Here is a 17,691-nt window from a genome sequence, read left to right on the forward strand (position 1 = left end):
TGGAGAAGAGTATATATAACCTTGAGTATGGTAGAACCACACTCAAAGTTGTGGCTCTAGACATCTTTGAGCCAGAAGGGAGGCATTCTCAAGGTATGTTAAAGGTATATTGTCACGGTAGCGGTTAATGGCAAAGTGAGAACATAGTAGAAACCAGGGAAGCAAGACTCAGGCCCTGAGGACAAAGTGTCTTTCTCGCTCCGGCCAACCTGTGTACCACCACCCTTTGTGACCGTGAGCTACCCTGATACACGGACACAATCTTTACCTCAGGCCCCCATTAGGTACCAAGGTCAGGGAGGGGTGAGGTGACCCAGATTCCTCCTATTTTCCCTCCCTGTCTAAGACCTGCAGAGGCTGGCAGCTGGGTGCCCATGAACACAGGTGCATGTATGTGTGTGCATGGGGGAGAGGATCACGCATGGAGAGGTACAGCGGAGGCAGAGAGGTGTGCTTGCCCCGTCGCAGCTCTGGGAGTAGGTCCCAGTGTGGTCCTTGCCTAAGCATGGCTCCTGAGAGCGCAGGAGATGCGGGAAAGGGAAGCCTGTCTTCGGTTTCTGTATTAGACCGTGAGAAGAGGGGATGCTCCAGGAGGGGAGTGAAGACTTTCGGGGATGGAGTGGAAGTTAGATAAAGTAGGGCCCACCAGGACGCAGGCAGGCATGTGGTCCTTTGCCCCTTTTCTAGAATAAGTTGGACTGTTAGGCCTCTGAGTGTAGCGCTGCCCGCCCTGCTGGGTGTTGTGTGGGGCCGGGGGTGTCTGAAATGGGTGTCCCTTTGGCTGCTAATTTTTCCTCCTTGCAGCCTGAGGAGAGAACATGGTGGCGTGGTTCTTGGTGGTCTGTGGCTTCTCTGCTGGGGCGCGCCGGGCTGCCATAAAAACCACCTTCCTCTGTCTCAATTCCTCAGCACCCTGTAGCACCCATCCCGAAGTTCCTAGGAGCAGCACCTGGGAAGTTGGGACCTTGAAGGGTTTGGGGGATGGAAGCAGGGAAGGGCTGTGGAGAGAGAACATATATAGTGGCACCAGGCCTTCCAGGACAGCCACCATGTTTGGGTTTTTGTTGTTTTGGGGCCTTTGGGTGGGTATAATGGCAGGCATTTTGTAAATCGGGTTTTAAATCCTGTGGACTTGGAAGTGCCTTGTGAACCTCATTTTACTGCTAAGGGATCTGGGGTTTTGGAGTCTAGAGAACAGTGGATTCTGAACAGCCCTTGGGAAGAGTGTGTTCTTAACATTCAATTACTCCACATCCCCCATGCCTGAGCTGTGTGGCTACTGCTTGTAGGGGTACTTTAGTACTTCTGAGGGGTTCAGGACCCTAAGCTGTGGGGCCCTGGAGACCAGGGCTTTTATTGACTCTTCTGGTAGGCTTAGCCTCAGGGCTTTGTCCTGGAGGCCTGAACAAACACAGGTGTTGTTTTGGCTCCCGCAGCTTCCCCAGGAAATGGGGCCAGCTGCTTTCTACCGTACTTAGCCGCTTTCACAAGCTCAGCCCTCTTACAACAGCCTCTTCCTCCCTTGGCTCCTCCCTGCCTGCCTTCGGGGCCAGGTTAGTAAACGGGGAGAACTCCCGGTCCTCTCTGGTGGGCGGCTCCCATCAGGAACCTGAGCTGCCAGTTGCTGGCACTAGCCAGGTTCCCTCAAAGCCTCAGGAAGCCTTTGGCTGAGGGTCAAGGCTCTGAAAGCTAGAGGTGGGCCTGGAAGAGGCTTAAGAACTAGGTGTTGAGATACGAGATACTGATCATGGGATAAGACACTCCCATCCCTAGCTACAGTGCTGTGTGCAGTGTTGGTGGCTGTGGGCCAAAGTATGGACAGGTGGCAGTTAGGAGAGATTGTGTGGAACCAGAGTAATTGTGCCTACTCTAAAGATTTAAACACACTTTGCAGGATTTTTTTTATGCCAACAAAAGAGTACTTTGGTTGCAGTATTTTTTTTTAATGCCGACAAAAGAAACGATAGCAAAATGAAAATAAAAGCTAAGGAGTACACCCTCCCCTCCAGGGTATCCAGGGCAGATGACCCAGGCAGCCCTTTCTCCCAAGCTGTCCTCTGAGGCCAGAGGGTCTCTAAGTACCAGGGAGGACGGCCACCTACCCACTCCCTGCCCTGTTAAGTTGGGAGTGTAGCCCTCAGCCCCCAGGCCTGAGAGTTGTCTGGACTTCAAATCCCCTCCCTGGGGGATCAGGACCACTCCCACAGGGCACTTAAGTGAACTCCCTGGTTGGGTTGTGTTTGCCCCCTCCGGTTCCCCCTCAGGGCCATTGGAGAGTGCAGGAATCTCATTAAACCTGGATATTTCTTAATTTGACTTGTTTTGATTTGGCTTGATTGAAATTTTTGCTTCGGCAAAGAGCTCGAATTAGGAAAAAATTCCTAACACTAACCACTTAGTATCGCACATAGGCGATAAGCTGGCTCTTTGGGATCACTCTCCAGGGCCTAGCAGGTGAGTGTTAAGTACTGACCTGCAGGAGCTGTCGGGTTGACCAGTGGCTGAACAGTGGCCATGTTGCCCGGTCCAAGCAACAGTAGAACACGGTGTTGCAGGCTCTGCGCCCAACCCAGACACATCTCCTGGAGGAAGTGACATCTGTACCCAGTCCTTTTTAAGTAGGTGTGTTAGCCAAGCAGGGTACAAAGGTCGGAGCAGACTGTGGAATGGTTTATTTTTCCTTTGCCTACCCTGATCTGATGTGGTTTCCACAAAGATTTGGTATGGCACACGCCCCTTGTCCCTGTCACGGTGGTGGGTGTTTGCCCTGGGTAGGTTAGTTACCAGTGAGATCTGAGAACTGAAGCGCAGAGTTCGTCCAGCGCTGTCCCTCTGACCTCTCCCATCTCTCCGCCCCCCTTCTTGCTATCACAGGCTCTTCACCATTGTTCGTAAATCCAGACAGCCAAATTTTGTTGTCCCCCTTGACAGCGAGTTGGATGGTCTTTCTCTGCCCACCCTTTGCCTCTTTGCTTTGGAGGTTCCCAAAGCAAGAGGAAGGTGGGATGTGAGTGACCTCCCCTAAATGGGGACCTGCTAAGCATGCTACTCAACCATGGGGTTTGCAGGGTAGGCAGAAAGAGCTGAGCGACCCCTACAGTGAGGTGGACAGGACCAGACTCTTGAGCTTCGTGTGGTGGTGTCATGGGTTGAGATTTGGCCGAGTTCTGAATGAACAGGAGAAACTGGAATGTATGCGCATCTGTTTCCCGTGTTTGTGGAGTCAGCCCATCCCATGTCTGTACCATGTCATCGGGAGGTGGTGTTAGCATAAGCCCCCTTGGTTGGTGGCCTGCCTATGGCTGGGGGCCCTATCGTTCCCAAACCCATCTCACAGAGAAGTAGCTACAAAGTTGATGGTCTGCATCAACTTCCTTCCACCCCTCCTGAGATTCTTCACGGTTCTACAGCTGAGGGAGATCCACCTTCACCCAGATACCCACATACGCATGCCGGGGGACTTTCTCCTTATCCCGACACCATGCCTCCAAACTCTGTCCCCCAGCAAAAAAGAATCCTTTCCCCTGGTTGGCTACCAGGAGGGAAAAGGATTTTATAAGGTGACTTAGCCAGAGGTGCCGGTGGGTTTTACAGGTAACTTCTGGTTTTACTCTTTCTTAAAACTATAGAGGGAGATTGCTAAGAATGAGACTGTGGCCCTTCTGGGTGGGGGTAGAAATGATGCTTTTGAGGAAGGCTGGGATGTACTGATTCATTCCCATCCCCTACCGGTACCTTTAGGCCTCAAAGGATGCCTCATGTGCATTTCTGTGAAGAGCCTCCTGATTGGTTGATATACTCTTAGGCCCCAAAGAATGCCTCATGTGCATTTCTGTGAAGAGCCTCCTGATTGGTTGATGTACCCTTAGGCCCTAAAGGATGCCTCCCTGGCATTTCTGTGAAGAGCCTCCTGATTGGTTGATGTGACTGTGGCCATCCTCCCTGGGCCCTTCTTGTGGCTTGTAAACTGAGGGTGTCATGAGCCTGCTGAGGATCTTACACCGAACAGCTGGGAGGGCGGAGGGGGGGACATGACGGGGAGGGGACCGGAAGTCATTGAGGCCTGTGGACAGGGCCACAGAGACTGTATGGCTCATGAGGAGACTGACCACCTGCTTTTCTTGCCTTCGTGTTAGACATTCACAGCCTGGTGCAACTCTCACCTGCGGAAGGCAGGGACACAGATCGAGAACATCGAGGAGGACTTCCGTGATGGCCTGAAGCTCATGCTACTCCTGGAGGTCATCTCAGGTGAGCTGGCCTGGCCCAGGGCAGGGCGGCCCCCTCTAGGTTCTAGCCTGACATTTGGTTGTCTTCTGTCGTGTTCAGAGTTGGCCTCCATGGGTACCAGGCAAGCACATGGTGCTCTTACATGTATGCAGGCAAAGCACACACACACACACGAAAGCACTCATATATTATATAATATATAAGACAAATATTATACAAATATAAAAATCTGTATATTATATAAGATACAGAAAAAGCATCAATCAAAATGTCACATCTCTTACTCTATTTCTGTGGCGGGATCACTCCGATGACCTTATTAGGCCCTGTCTTTTTAAAAGTCTGACCACGTGGAACATCACCATGCTGGAGTCAAACTTCCAGGACCTGAGCCACTAGGAGAGAAACCATAGCGTTGTGCGTGCTCACTTGGGTGTTCCAAAGCAGTAGCTGGGACTACATCTTGCCATCCTAAAGCCTAACCTAGGACCACAGATTGCTCTGCCTCTGCCCTTCTTTCCACCTTGACACCCCCACTCTTTGTGTTCCCCCCCTTTTAACCTTTTGTATTGTGGGCCTCTGGTGACTCCCACCTAGAGGAAACCGCCCAGGCTTTAGGTTTGGGCTCCGCCCCTTCCCCTCCCCTCTGCCGCCCAGCACTCTGACAGCCCAAATATGGTCACGCTGTTCCCTGCTCAGAAGGCTTTTGTGCCTCCCCAGGGCTTCCAGCCTGAGTCCACATTCCTTTGCCCAGCCCTTCGGATCATTTGGGAGCTGGCACCTGCTTTGTCTCCAACTAACTATTCCCAAAAAGGTAGCAGACCTCAGGCCCTGTGCCACACTGGGAGGCTCCCACATCTCCCCAGACGACGACGTGTCTCGTTTGTTCCCATGTCCCGTTTCTTGTGCCTTTGCATGACTTCCGACAGGCTTACTTCTCTAAGAACAGCTTTTCACATTTCCTTTAAAATGAAACCTGGGTAGGGCAAAATGTACACAGTGGGAACCTTAACCATTTTTGCCTTTGGGGGAGGGGGCGGGAATAACTTATTTTGGCTCTTGAATTCACAGGCTTTATTTTGGCTCTTGAATTCACAGGCTTCAGCCCACAGTGGCAGGGAGGCCGTGGTGGAACAGATCATCTTGGCAGCAAGCAGCCAAGAGAAGGGGGTACACAAAGAGGCCAGAGCATTTTTTTAATGATGGACCTTCTGCTTTTCACCACCTTTTAATCATGCCATTGTCTTCTGGATCTGTCAGGGCATTGATCTGTTAATCAGGTCAGATCCCTAATGATCTCTGAGAACACCCTGGCGTGTACTTGACTAATCTTGGCATCTCATTCAAGTCAACACTCAAGACATGGAGATCTACCTCTTGTCAACTTGACACCAAACACGTCACGTTAAACCCTAACATTCCACCCCTGAACCCCAAAAGGCTACATTCTACATTCACTCTATCTCCACGAGACTGTATGATCTTAACAATTCCAGCGTTGTTCAGAAGTCCCTACTGAAATTCAAGGCAGTCTCTTAGTGCTGAACCCTGTAATAGAGAAGTAAATAAATAAATCAAATTTGCATGCCTCTAATGTATTGTGGCATAAATGAGAGGGTATAGAAAGGGAGAATAGTACCAAAATAAGACCAGAACTTAGAAGAGTAAGGATTACAGCCCGCACAGCCATGTCCAGTCCTGGGGAGGCATGGTGGATGTGGTGGACTGAGTAGCCCTTCCTTCTACGTGGCTTTTCTCTTGTGTTGCTGCGTCCACTGCCTGAGGCTGTCATGAGTGGACATTCCATGGTCAGGCATCTTCAAGGGGTTTCCATTGCAGCACAGGCTTCACCCCCACCGAGCTCTTTGTAGGTAATTCAACCGTGTTAGCCGCTTCCTAGCCTCCCAGGCCTTCCTCTGAAATCTGGGTAGAATCCACCGGAGATTTGTTACTGTTGAGTTCTGCATGGCCACAAAGCCAGTGTCATATGGATGAAGCCCCCCAGTGTCCCACACTGCAGTGGCCTCTGGGTGCCTTGAGAAGCTGAACCTAGGAAAATGCTTCCTTGGGCGGGGAACCTGAGCAGCTCTCTCTTCTGAAAGGAAAACTTTTTTCCCTTATGACTGACTTTTATATTACTATTAATTTCAAGTTACCTTACAAAGTAATAGGCTTCATTATATATGCATATATTAGATATAATTATATTTGCATATGCCTTGCTTTATTATAATTTATCCTCCTTCCTCACTGCCTTCCCCTGAAGGGAAACTCTTTCGAAAGAGTTTATAGTTTTATATTATGGGGTCTGGTCAGTTCCTGGCATGTCAAAGACATCCATCCTTCTTGTCAAGGTGTTTTCCTCTTGACCCCATGTAAAGTTTTTTTTTTTTTTTTCTTTTTTTTTTAAGAGAATAAGAGATAGTTTGTTCTGAGGCTGCTTGGAGAAACACAGATTTGGTTTTTCTCAAATCCAATGTTCTGGTGTGGAAGCAGTTTCACGAGGGTTTTATAGATTTTACAGAACAAAGGTAATTATAAATCAGGAGGAGTTTAAAACACGTTGGTGGATACGTCAGAGAGAAACTTACGACAAGATGGGAGAGCCTTTTTCTATAGGCCCAAGACGCTCCCTGATGTCCTCCTAAGCCTTTGGATTGATGGAAGCTAGTACTCTTAAGTCAATAGAACCCAAAAAGTTTCTATTAATCACAGGCTGTTAGTTCCGACATGGAGGAGAGAGGAGTAGCTGGGGAGGCCATTGAGAAAGAAACTCCTGGATCATATCAAAGCTGCCTTGGCTTCTTTTTAATGTCAGTGATTTCCAGCAGTCACAACTTAGCTTGCTCTTTGGGGGTGAGAATTCAGGTTTTCCAGATCTTTCCATTCTGCTCTTTGCCCTTGATTCCTGTTTGTCAACTTGCTAAGAGCACCTGTCCGTAACTATGCCACAGCTTGAATGTGTTACTGTCTTGAGATTTCTTTACCCAGGTAATTAGCCTGTTTCCTTTCAGTTCAGCTTCCCACAGAGCTCCTGGCCACCAGCAGCATCTAGACCAGTCTTGGCCAGAAGGTTACACGAATGCCTCTAGTCCACTCATGTGCCTGCTCCTGTCTGGAGCCTCCTGGCTACAGTCTTGACTGGCTTTGTTTCCCTTGGTATTCTGGTCTGCTGAGCTCCCAGACCTTCTCATTAAGCTTCCTGTGTAACATTCTTGGGCTCCTCTGGTCCACATATACTGATTTTTCCTTCTTGCGTCTCTACACCTGTTTCGGATGTCGCTCAGGAGGTGTAAGCCATAGCTCATTGTATATGTTTATTTTTCCGCCTTTTAATTTAAGAACTGTTCTTTCCTACTGGACTGCAATTTGTTTGCTCTCAGATGCCCAGCACCTCAATCTCTGGCATCTGTTAGGAACATAAAAAATAAATAACAGAGGCTTGCTGCTCTTCCAGAGGACCTGGGTTTGGTAACAAATACCCATAGCTGGAGGCTCAATTGCCGGTGTAACTCCAGCTCCAGGGATCTAGTGCCCTCTTCTGGTTTCCTTGGATACCCTGCACATATATGACATAGACACACAGACAGACAGACAGACAGACACACTTTTAAAAGTATTTTTAAAATAAAGCTATAACTTTTGAGTGGATGCACGCAGGTTTCTCTCTGGGAATCAAGGTAGATTCAACTAATCTTTGATTCCTGGGTGATAACTCTGAACATCTGAGAGGCAAATCATGCATGTGCCCATTTAAGAAGCATTTTGGATGAGGAAGAGTGAGGATGGCCCCGGCTCCTGGACAATTGTATCTCATTTTCATTTTCCTCCCTCTTGATCAGGCGAACGCTTGGCCAAGCCAGAGAGAGGCAAGATGCGGGTGCACAAGATCTCCAACGTCAACAAGGCCCTGGATTTCATAGCCAGCAAAGGAGTCAAGCTGGTGTCCATCGGGGCTGAAGGTGAGGCTTGATACCCTGGGGTCAGTGCTTCCTTGATCCTTTCTGCTCTGACTCCTGTAATGACAACACTGTCCTCCTAGGGCTACACCAGGGCTCGCCCCTTCCCCTTTCCCTTTCCCGTTCTTTCACTACAGTCCTTATGATGTGCAGTTGCTCCCAGAGTGCTGAGCACCTCACCCAATACCTCACTGCCCTCCGTGTCCTGTGGAGGTGCTCTGTGGGTGGGACAGTGCAGACAGACCCATGGGTGGCAGGGCCCTGGGGAGACCCTGCTGCTCAAAAAAAGCAGCATTTTTAGTAGCATCTCCCTGGTTCTTTTGTTCTTTTCCCACCACGCTAAGCCCCCCCTTTTTTTTAATGTAGCTGAATCCATTGTTTGCATACCCTTCACAGTTAGAATGGAACGGGTCTTCTGGTGTATGTTGTGCTGGCTCGTAGAAGCAGCCGGAATATTCTAACTGGGCCCTCTGATGACATAACCTATGATGAACACAGCACATGTTCATTGGGCACCTGCTGCAGGGTGCCAGGAATTGAAAGATACCATCTTACTCACTTGGCCAAGACATAGCCACAGTTGTGTCTTTGAGGACTCATTTATCGTGAGGAAAGCCATGCTGAAATGCTTTAACCTGTAACCTCAGAGAATGAAATATCTCTAATGCTCACCCCCACTGTAGAAAAACATGTATCCAGATGACCATGCTGCTTGCTCTGATCCCATCTGGGAGTAGCCAAACTAGAACCCAAATCTGTAGGCGGACCTTTCTTTCCCACCTGCCAGTTCCCAAATAACCGACACAGAGACTCAATATAAATGCTTGGCTTAAAGCTCAGGCTTATTACTAACTAGCTCTTACGACTTAAATTAACCCATATTTCTTATCTAAGTTTACCGTATGGCTCATAGCTCTGTTACCTCATTTTGTACGCGTCCTGCTTCCTCTTGTGTCTGGCTGGCAAATCCTCCGACTCCGCCCTTCTTCCTCCCAGCATTCTCAGTTTGTCTGTCCCACCTGACCTTATCCTGTTCAGCTACTGGTCAGTTAGCTTCCTTGTTAACTAATGAGAGTAATTACATATGCGCAGTGTACAAAGACTGTTCCACAGCAAAAATCCAATTCTGTGTGACACCAGAGAAATGCACCGGGGTAGGCACTGTTGCTCCCTGCAAATCTGTAAGAACCCATCTCCTATGGGCAATGAGAAAAGTCCTTTTATTTATTTATTTTTTTTTAAGACATAGAAGGGTTTTATGCTCATCTATCGGCTTTAACAGGGGCAGCAAACTGTAATGTGTCAGGTTGAGTCTGGTTGACAAAGGTTTTGGTGAACTGCTGAACACAAAACCACATCTGTTTGCCCGTGACCCGGTGCCACTTTTGAAGTTCAGTGGTTGCCACAGAGACCACGTGGCCAGTGAAGACAAAACTATTTCTTGGCGGGCCCTGTATTGAGAAAGTCGGCTGACCCTTGTCTTGCCTGTTCGGGTTGGTGCTCAGGCAGCAACCACACCTCTGGATCCTGGCATTGCTGCAGTTTTGAGCATCTCCAGGGCAGAGGATAGGTTCTCTTTAGCCTGTGGCCACAGCTTCTGGCTGCTGATGCTGGGTGTGTGTTCAAAGCACGTGTGTATGTGGCAGGTACTTACTTTGTGGCTGGAAAAACATTGTTGGCCTCTTAATAAAAAGAAAAGAACATCTTGTTCTACTAAGGAAGGCTGAAGCCTGGCAGAGTTTTCTCAGGCAGGGAAAGCCAAGAAAAATGCTGCTCGATGATCTGGCACCAGTTCCCCCTGGGGTAGAGAGGGAGAGAGTGTGGGAAATGGACTAGGGTGAACAATAGGGATGGGTGGGGACTGCAGAGAACTGGAAAGAGCTTTTTCTTAAAAAAAAAAAAAAAAAAAAAAAGATGGGCTCACCTAGATTCGGAATGCAGGGCCATTGTGGCTGGTTTAAAAAAAAAAAAGAAGTCAGGAAAAGGAGAATTTTTAGAAAGGAAAATTTGACAAAGGATACCCAAAGAGGAAGGGAGAGGTGGAAGAGAATGTCTTGTTCTAGCCTGGACCTAACCCACCGGGAAACAGCCAGTCACGGATCACCTCCTCGGGACAGGCTGGTGAAGTGGGGTTGACAGGCCGGCTTCTAGGGTGAGGGGCGCTGCTGAGACTCAGAAAAATTGCCAGAGAGGTAAAATGTCGGGTTACTTGGAACCAGATTGTACCTCCATAGCAGAACCCCAAATAGGCTCCAGGCTGAGGTCTCATCTACCCCGATGGGATGTGTCCCCTGGCACCTAGGGCTGAGAATGATGGGACTGAGGAAGTGAGGGATTCTTTACCTGAGCACACCCCGCTGCCCTTCCTCACCTCACCTGAGCACACCCCGCTGCCCTTCCTCACCTCACCTGAGCACACCCTGCTGCCCTTCCTCACCTCACCTGGGCACACCCCGCTGCCCTTCCTCACCTCACCTGAGCATACCCCGCTGCCCTTCCTCACCTCACCTGAGCATACCCCGCTGCCCTTCCTCACCTGAGCACACCCCGCTGCCCTTCCTCACCTCACCTGAGCACACCCCGCTGCCCTTCCTTTTCTCTAGGGTTAGTTTTGTCTCTTCGCGTCTCTTGAAAGGCGCCCAGGGGAGATAGAGTGTCTGGTCCTCATGGAGTCAGCAGAGGGGAGGAGAGCCTTCGTTCCCGAAAGGCAGCACCTCGCTGTCATCACTTTTATAAGCTTAAAAAAATTTCCCCTCAGAGTCAAAATGCTGCCCATAAAATTTCAGGGTAAGGATCGTTTCCCTCTGAGTCATTAAATCCTCAGGAATGCAGTGTTACCATCCCCATTGAGCATCGCTGAGCTGTTACCTGGGCCTGCCTTGGGAGTGGCCAGGCACTATAGGTCCTCCAGGGCCTGTGACAGGCCTCTGTGCCTCTGCTCACTCACCGTGATTCATGCCTGCCTCATTCGTTCATTCATGCATGCATTCACTCATTCGTTCGTTCATTCGTAGAGATCTTACTCAGTGCCAGGCCCGTGGGCTCTGAGCAGTGTTGCAAGACAGGAATAGTCCTGACCCTTGTCCATCAGAAGACAACGAGAAATACCTACAGATGTCAGAAATACCTACAGGTGGTCAGGGAAGGCTCCAGTGACGCGGCCTGGGGGAGGGGACGGACAGCCCTGTGGATATTCTGGGAGAAGGAACAATGAGGCTGCCAGCCTAAGAGGGCCTGGGTGGGGTGGGTAGATATGACTTTGAGCAAAAGGACGGTGAGTTCCGGGAACTTAAGTCACTCTTTGTCCTTTGAACATAGTTTCCATGATAAATAACTGAACGACTAGGGTATTTAGACGGAAACCTTACTCTGCACCACCGCAGGTCTTTGGCCAGGCACGGAGATAGAATTTCATTGCCGGAACTGAACCGCTGTGAGATGCCCATTGCCAGCTTTTTCAGCAGGATTTTTTTTCCTTTTAAAAGCCAGTTTCTGCTTCAAGACGCAGTGTACTAATAATGTGTATCTGTTTGAATTTGTTTTTAAAGCTTACTAATTTAACGTCTGGGAAAATGATATACCGGATTTCATGTTCTGGATTTGTTCACGTTTCTCGCCTGTTTACCTGTGAGAGCTTAGAGTTCGGTGCCTGTCGATTTACACTTTTTCAGTGTGGGTGGATGTTAACAACATCCTAGAGGTTGTAGATGAAAACATCTTTTAAAATGTAAACCATGGATGGGGCTGGGGAGATGGCTCAGAGGTTAAGAGCCTTGGCTGCTCTTCCAAAGGTCCTGAGTTCAATTCCCAGCAACCATGTGGAGGCTCACAACCATCCGTATCTGGTGCCCTCTTCTGGCCTGCAGGCATACATGGAGGCAGAATGCTGTACACATAATAAATAAACCTTTTTAAAAATGTGAACCATTATGAGATGGGGCTTGGTAATGCACTCTTGTAGTCCCAGCATGAGCCCGAGTGCAGGACCCTCCCCCACCTTAGCTTTCTATACTCTCACACCTCACCTGCAGTATTTCCTGCAAAGCTCTGGCTGAGGGTGCCCATCATGGAAACAGCTGCCTGCCGCCACCGAGACTCTTTAGTGACTGCTAACATGGACCGGTGGCCCATTGCTGTCTGCGGCTCTTAGCAGGAACAGTTACGTGGTGTCTCGTGTCCCAAGTGAACGCTGGCGTTCCTTTGCCCAGTACACCAGTGCAGACCCAGCGCAGCAGCATTGCAGAAGGGAGTAGCTAAGATATTGCTCGGGTACCTTGCTCTTCACTGAGAGCGTCTTGCCATGGACCGGCTTACTGCCCTCTGCTGCGCCCTGGGGAGGATTAGGGAGCTGCAGCTGAACCTCACCTCTCTGCCCACACAAGACCAAGAGAGCTCTGTGGTTTAGACTGATGTATAGTACAGCTATTCACTTGCTTACATGAATATTTTATCCACTCCTCGGGGCTGAGTCTTCAAGGGGAGTTGCTCTTTTTCTGCCCTTCCCAGTAATTAATTAATAACCGACTATTCTGCCCCAGAGCCTGATGAAGAGGGATGGACTTCTACTTGCTTTTATTTTGTATTTGTTCGCCTACGTGTGTGTCTGTATCACGTGCTCGCCTGGGGCCTGTGGAGGCCAGAAGAGTGTGTTGGAGCCCCTGGAACTTGAATTACAGATGGTTGTAAGCCGCTATGGGTGCTGGGAATCGAATCTGGGTCCTCTAGAAGAGCAGCCACTGTTCTAACTCCTGAGCCATCTCTCTAGTCCTGATTTATATTTTTATATAAAAAAGGAAGGACAATGTAATAGAATCGCAGCATATAAGGCCTGGAAAAGTGTGAGGACTAAATTTAGCAGGTTGTCTGAGCTGTCTTCTTGAGTGGGTTTTAAAAACAAAAATCTATTTTTAAAACTTAGGACACTTTGAGATTTGACCAATCAGAGGGTTGGTTAAGATGGCAGCCTTAAAATGGACTGCGTGACTGTCTGTTCTTCACCTCGGCTCTCTGCAGGAGTGACTGTTTTAAGAGCTGTGATTGGCCACAGACCCCCAGGTCATTTGTCGCCTCTGCTTAGGAGCTCTGTGAGAGTTTAGAGACCTGTCCCCTCCTGTCTGTCAGAGTGGAGGACTCTGGTTGAAGTAGAGCATCCTTTCTGATGAACCTACCCCTCCAAGAGAGTCATGCCCAGACAGGCTTCTCTCATGGCGTCTGTCGTGGTCTATCCCACTAACTTTTACCAGCTTCTGACCGTAGAGCTGGGTAGACATGGTGAACTCTGTTCGAGGTGAGTGAGTTCAGTCTCCTGCACAAACAAAAACAAACAAACATATAACCCCCCCTTCTGGAAACGGAGGGGATTTGTGATGTTTGATTTCTAAGTGGTCCAGGGGATGCCGAGGGATGCAGGGGGATGCATGTGTCTGTTGCTCCAGTCCCCCTAACGTGTCCTGCCTCTGTCTCTATAGAGATTGTGGATGGGAATGTGAAGATGACCCTGGGCATGATCTGGACCATCATCCTTCGCTTTGCCATCCAGGACATCTCTGTGGAAGGTAGGTTTCCGCTGTGTTCTGTTCCTCTCCCTTTCCTTCCCCGCCTAGCCTTCCTCTGCAGGCTCATCTAGAACTCCCCCACCTGGGGCAGTGACCATGATTTCAAATAACTCCCCCCAAATAGGTTATCCCAGCAGCATCCCTTACTTCCAGAAGGTCAAGGCTGCTGTGGTTGAGTATCTTAAAGCCTCACTGGGTCCTCAGGGGGAAAGGATTAGACATGGGCAAGTGAGCTGACCCATGGCCACCCCTGCTCTCATAGCACCCCCTGGTGGCCATTTTGCAGATCGGCCCATGACGTTCTGATATGTGACTGTAATCTCTCTGGACTTGATTGCTTACTCCAGCCAATTTTGAGCTTTGTGTTTAATAATGGTGCTCTTAATCAGTTACTATTTGTGATTTGCTATGTACAAGATATATGCATGCAAAACCACCTTCTTAATGCAACTGAGATAAAATGCTTTTAAATATGCATATTTAAGTTTTTTCTTTTATGTAGCTGGGTGTTTTTACCTGCACGTATAAATGTGTACTATGTGTGTGCCTCGTGTCCCAAGTCCAGAAAAGGGCATTGGATCTCCTGAGACTGGAATTAAGAGTTGTGAGCTTCCCAGTGTGAGTGCTAGGAGCTGAACCTGTGTCCTGGAAGAGCAATAAACACCTTTAACCACTGAGCCATCACTCCGGTCCCATTAAGATTTATTTTATTTTTAACTGTATGTTTGCATGTGTGTCTGTATGTGGTTATGTCCAGGTGAGTGCTGGTGTCCTCAGATGCCAGAGACATTGGCTCCTGGAGCTGGTGTTACAGGTGATTGTGAGCTATTCTGACATGGGCGTGAAGAACCGAACCAGGGACCTCTATGAGAACACTAGTGTGCTCAACTGCTGAGCCATCTCTCCAGCCCCATGCCAATGTGTATATATACATACATATACCTATATGTATATATATATATATTTGTTTACTTAATATTTTGAGACGGGGTTTCACCTTGTACCTCTTTGGCTGGCCTGGAACCCCCAGAGATTGACGTGCCTCAGCCTCCAGAGTGCTGGGACTAAAGGAAACACTACTATACCTGGCTCCCCAAGCCAATTGATTGCACTTGAAAAATTATAGTCTTTGTAGAGATCCTTTAATCTTATTTTAAAGTCCATATAAGTTAGAAATACATGAGGTCTCTCGGGTTCTTTACTAAATGCCTCCACCTGCAGTTCCCAGATCTGAACACCTGGAGGCAGTGCAGTCTGCAACCTTGGAGTTGGGAATTCCGCATCCCCTCAGATGCCTGGCTTAGTTTAAACCACCCACTCTGTAGAGAATGATGGCACCAGGGCGAAATCAGTGCAGTCAATGGGAAGAAGCCTGGCTTCGGATGAACCAGGACAACAGGAGTGCTTCCTTCCTGTTCCTCCGTGTTCACCCCACTGGGAATTGAACTCAGGACCTCTGGAAGAGCAGCCGGTGCTCTTCACTGCTGAGCCATCTCTCCAGCCCTGCTTCTCTGTTTCTTAAATAACCTTTCCAACTTTGCCAAACAAATAGACATGATGTCTTGGACTTCTTTCTTCCTTCTATCAACAGACTCGGGGGCTTAAGGCCTCTCCCTGTAGGCCCTCTTAGGAGCAGTGTCCTCACTCCCCTGGGTCTGCCCACTGACCCCCCTCCCCCTCCTCCTCCTCCACAGAGACATCAGCTAAAGAAGGGTTACTCCTGTGGTGTCAGAGGAAGACAGCTCCGTATAAAAATGTCAACATCCAGAACTTCCACATCAGGTGAGTGCTGGAACCAGAGACTCCCACAGAGGTCAGTTGACCTCCTCAGGACCTCCCCGCACCCTTTGGTTGGAAGAGTCAGGGAAAAGAATCTTCTGGGGAAAGGTGCCGTCTCTTTGAATCTGCCTTCCCTCCCCGTAGCATATTGGCCTTGACTGCTACCTGGTACACCCGTGCTTGTATTTATGATACTGGCAAGATCCCCTCAAATGTCAGGAAGCCCAGCCCAGGTTTCCAGAACAATGGGCTAAGGCCCTGGGCCTTAGCAAGGGGACAGTAGATGTGGCAGGTTCGTCTCAACTTCCAACCACTCCGAGAAGCATGACCCCAATACCTGGGACTGTGGCAGGCAGAAATCTCCCTTTCTCCCCTCTCTTCTAAATCGTGCTCCAGAGGATTGCGTAGTGAATGTCAGGAGTCATCAGCTTGCCCATCTCTCTCTCTCTCTCTCTCTCTCTCTCTCTCTCTCTCTCTCTCCAGTTGGAAGGACGGCCTTGGTTTCTGTGCCTTGATCCACCGACACCGGCCTGAGTTGATCGACTATGGGAAGCTGCGGAAGGTACGTGCTCACCCGATGAACCATCTCCTCCTGACTGATGGCTGGTCCCTAGTGGATAGAGACAAACTGAGGGAGGACAGGACCACTGCTAAGAGCCCAGTGCCCAGCTTGAAAGGTGTTGACCTGGGCCAGCCAGGCTGAGCCCTGTCTGGAAGTGAGCAGAAAGATGCCTTTTCTATTCATTGACCAGTGTGCATGTCACAGATTCCGAGAAAACTAGCAGATCTGAGGCCGTAGTGTTTGAGTGATGGTTTGCTGAGTGACATTTCTCCTTTACATTATTTCTGCTTTTATGGTGACAGTACTTACTGGTGATGTAAGACATCTCGTATCCCGAGAGACATTTTGTCCCAGTGTAGGCAGGCACTGTAGGCTTGGTTTCCTGTGTTGCTGCTCTGTTTTATTTCCGCTTTTGAGGTGGTAATGGGTTTCACTCTATTGCTCAGGCTGGTCTCCAGCTCCTGGTCTCAGTGATCCTCTTGCCTCAGCCTGGGGCTGAAGTTCACCATTCCGTCATCTTCATTTCTATTTGGGTATTAGCTGACCTGGTGATCTTCCTGAGTGAGAAGTGTATGTGGAGGGGGTGAGGAGGTCGGGCTTTTGTAAGCTCATGGTGACTAGAGGTGTCCAAGCTGCTCAGAGGACCCTGGCCTAGACCTCGGTTGAAGCCTGTCCTGAACCATTCTTATCTGCCGTGAAGCCATTGTTGTGAGCTCTTCTCGGCCGCACACTGGTCTGGAATGGAACAGAAAGGGAACCGGCCAACCTGCCCGTGTATAGGCCTCTTGGCAAGCCTGTTCCTCCCCTCCCCCCAGGATACCTGAGGGCAGTGTTCAATCTAGCCTCCTACTCTCCACAGACACACCTGTGTCCCAGAGAGTCTTGCTAACCAGGAACCAAGAAAGCCCTGATGTTCTTGCCCTGGGAACCTCTTTTAGGGTGTAGATAGATGAGCAAGCTGCCAAAAGAACAAAAAAACAAAATAAAAACAAAACAAAAAACAAGATTTGCAAGGAGGAAAAGAGCAGATAGTTTCCCCACGCTCCGCTCACCCGCAAGAGCCCGTCAGCTAACAGGGAGGAGCCTGAGGCCTGGCCCCGTGTCTGGAGCTAGAACTGCCATTCTCAAGTTAAGCTCTAAGGGAGAAGAGAGTCCCAGCCTAAATAGTGGCCTCTTTTTCTTTATTGTTGTTGTCTTTATTGTTGTTGTTGTTGTTGTTGGTTTTGTGTGTGTGTGTGAGAGATCCTAAATACATAAATATAAACTGGTCAGTCCATATAATGCTACCCTATGAGTATATGTCTTCAGGGCTGACCGTATGGTATTAGATAACCACGTGGCTTGCTCTTCCCAGGGGAAGACTTTCTCCAGCTCTCAGCATTCCGTGGTCCAGCTCTCAGCCTGTGGTCCTTTGTCTAGGTTGAGGCTTTCTCCCTTCCACCTTAGCGTGTCCATTGATGTCACCTTTGACAGGTCACATTCAGGCAGCCACGCTGGCGAGACTTCTTGAGAATAACTTCTGGCATTTGTAGGATACAGTAGCACAGCAAACTCTGGCTCCTTACAATCCTTTTGCCCCCTCTTTCATGGGAAACCCCACACCTTA

The 17,691-nt window shown here is 49.2% G+C and overlaps 1 protein-coding gene across 3 annotated transcripts in view; it reads left to right on the forward strand.

Moving 5' to 3' along the window:
- The window catches only part of Actn1 (actinin alpha 1), a 95,577-nt gene that overhangs the window by 51,052 nt on the left and 26,834 nt on the right, over nucleotides 1-17,691 (forward strand). For all 3 annotated transcript variants that reach the window (XM_075948263.1, XM_075948262.1, XM_075948261.1), the window contains exons 2-6: nucleotides 4,137-4,251; nucleotides 8,073-8,192; nucleotides 13,658-13,744; nucleotides 15,439-15,526; nucleotides 16,007-16,085. In XM_075948263.1, the coding sequence (XP_075804378.1) occupies nucleotides 4,137-4,251; nucleotides 8,073-8,192; nucleotides 13,658-13,744; nucleotides 15,439-15,526; nucleotides 16,007-16,085 (489 nt within the window). The remainder of the gene's footprint in view (nucleotides 1-4,136; nucleotides 4,252-8,072; nucleotides 8,193-13,657; nucleotides 13,745-15,438; nucleotides 15,527-16,006; nucleotides 16,086-17,691) is intronic.

This window comes from Microtus pennsylvanicus, chromosome 14 (assembly GCF_037038515.1).
Source record: "Microtus pennsylvanicus isolate mMicPen1 chromosome 14, mMicPen1.hap1, whole genome shotgun sequence".
NCBI classification, from domain to species: Eukaryota; Metazoa; Chordata; class Mammalia; order Rodentia; family Cricetidae; genus Microtus; species Microtus pennsylvanicus.